This window comes from Calidris pugnax, unplaced genomic scaffold (assembly GCF_001431845.1).
Source record: "Calidris pugnax isolate Ruff unplaced genomic scaffold, ASM143184v1 scaffold479, whole genome shotgun sequence".
NCBI classification, from domain to species: Eukaryota; Metazoa; Chordata; class Aves; order Charadriiformes; family Scolopacidae; genus Calidris; species Calidris pugnax.
In genome coordinates this window covers 85,443-86,552 of record NW_015091188.1, presented here as the reverse complement: position 1 = coordinate 86,552, position 1,110 = coordinate 85,443, and the positions used below count along the sequence as shown (strand labels likewise).

General features: G+C 58.0%; 2 protein-coding genes across 2 annotated transcripts in view; both read left to right on the top strand.

Moving 5' to 3' along the window:
- KIF5A (kinesin family member 5A) overlaps positions 1 to 486 on the top strand; it is a gene marked incomplete at its 5' end in the record, with an annotated part of 13,211 nt that extends 12,725 nt beyond the window's left edge. Inside the window, one exon of the mRNA XM_014959510.1 lies at positions 406 to 486. Coding sequence (XP_014814996.1) covers positions 406 to 486 — 81 coding nt within the window. The remainder of the gene's footprint in view (positions 1 to 405) is intronic.
- Positions 487 to 890: 404 nt separating this feature from the next.
- DTX3 (deltex 3, E3 ubiquitin ligase) overlaps positions 891 to 1,110 on the top strand; it is a gene marked incomplete at its 3' end in the record, with an annotated part of 11,204 nt that continues 10,984 nt past the window's right edge. The window contains exon 1 of the mRNA XM_014959509.1: positions 891 to 1,049. Coding sequence (XP_014814995.1) covers positions 891 to 1,049 — 159 coding nt within the window. The remainder of the gene's footprint in view (positions 1,050 to 1,110) is intronic.

The following is a 1,110-nucleotide window of genomic DNA, read 5'->3' as shown; positions in this document are numbered from 1 at the left end:
AGGGGTCACACACCCCCCCATATAGGCACACACCCCTCCCCCCCCCATTCAGAACACACAAGTCTCCTATAGGGATCATATATATCCTCTATAGGCACCACACGTCCCCTATAGTGATCACACATCCCCTATAGAGATCATATATGTCTCCTATAGGGAGCACACAACCCCTTATAGGCACCACACGTCCCCTGTAGGAATCCTACTTATCCCCTATAGGGAACAGACATCCCCTATAGGCACCACACGTCCCCTGTAGGAATCCTACTTATCCCCTATAGGGAACAGACATCCCCTATAGGCACCACACGTCCCCTGTAGGAATCCTACTTATCCCCTATAGGGAACAGACATCCCCTATAGGCACCACACGTCCCCTGTAGGAATCCTACTTATCCCCTATAGGGAACAGACATCCCCTATAGGCACCACACGTCCCCTATTGTGCGTCATGTGTCCCCTGGAGGGATCATATATATCCCCTAGAGGGAGTATACATTCTCTACAGGCACCACACGTCCCCCACAGGGATCACGTGTCCCCTATAGGGATCATATACATCTCCTGTAGGGAGCAGACATCCCCTATAGGCACCACGAGTCCCCTATAGGGACGATATACGTCCTCTATAGCGATCACACATCCCTTATAGGGATCATATCCCCTGTAGGGATCATAGATGTCCCCTATAGGGAGCACACATCCCCTATAGGCACCACACGTCCCCTATAGCGATCCCCAGGCCCCTATGGGCATCACTATGGGCGCCCTGTTTGTTCCCTGCCGGCTTCCGGTGGGCGACTTCCGGCTTCCGGTGAACGACCTCCGGCTTCCGGCGCCGCGGCAGAGCCGGGCGGAAGTGGGCGAGCGAACGGGCGGAAGCGGCAGCCATGGCGGCGACGGGGCCCGGTCCCGGCCCCGGTCCCGGTCCGGCGGCGCCTCGTACTAAGACTAAGAAGAAACAGAAGCGGTTCGTACCGCAGCGGGTGAAGGTGCCGCGGGCCGCCGATCCCCTCCTGGCCGTGCTGGCTTGGGGGGTCAACCACCAGGTGAGGCCGGGGCACCGGGAGAGGCCTTCACAGGCCTCATTCCCACCGTAAGCCTCTCCCC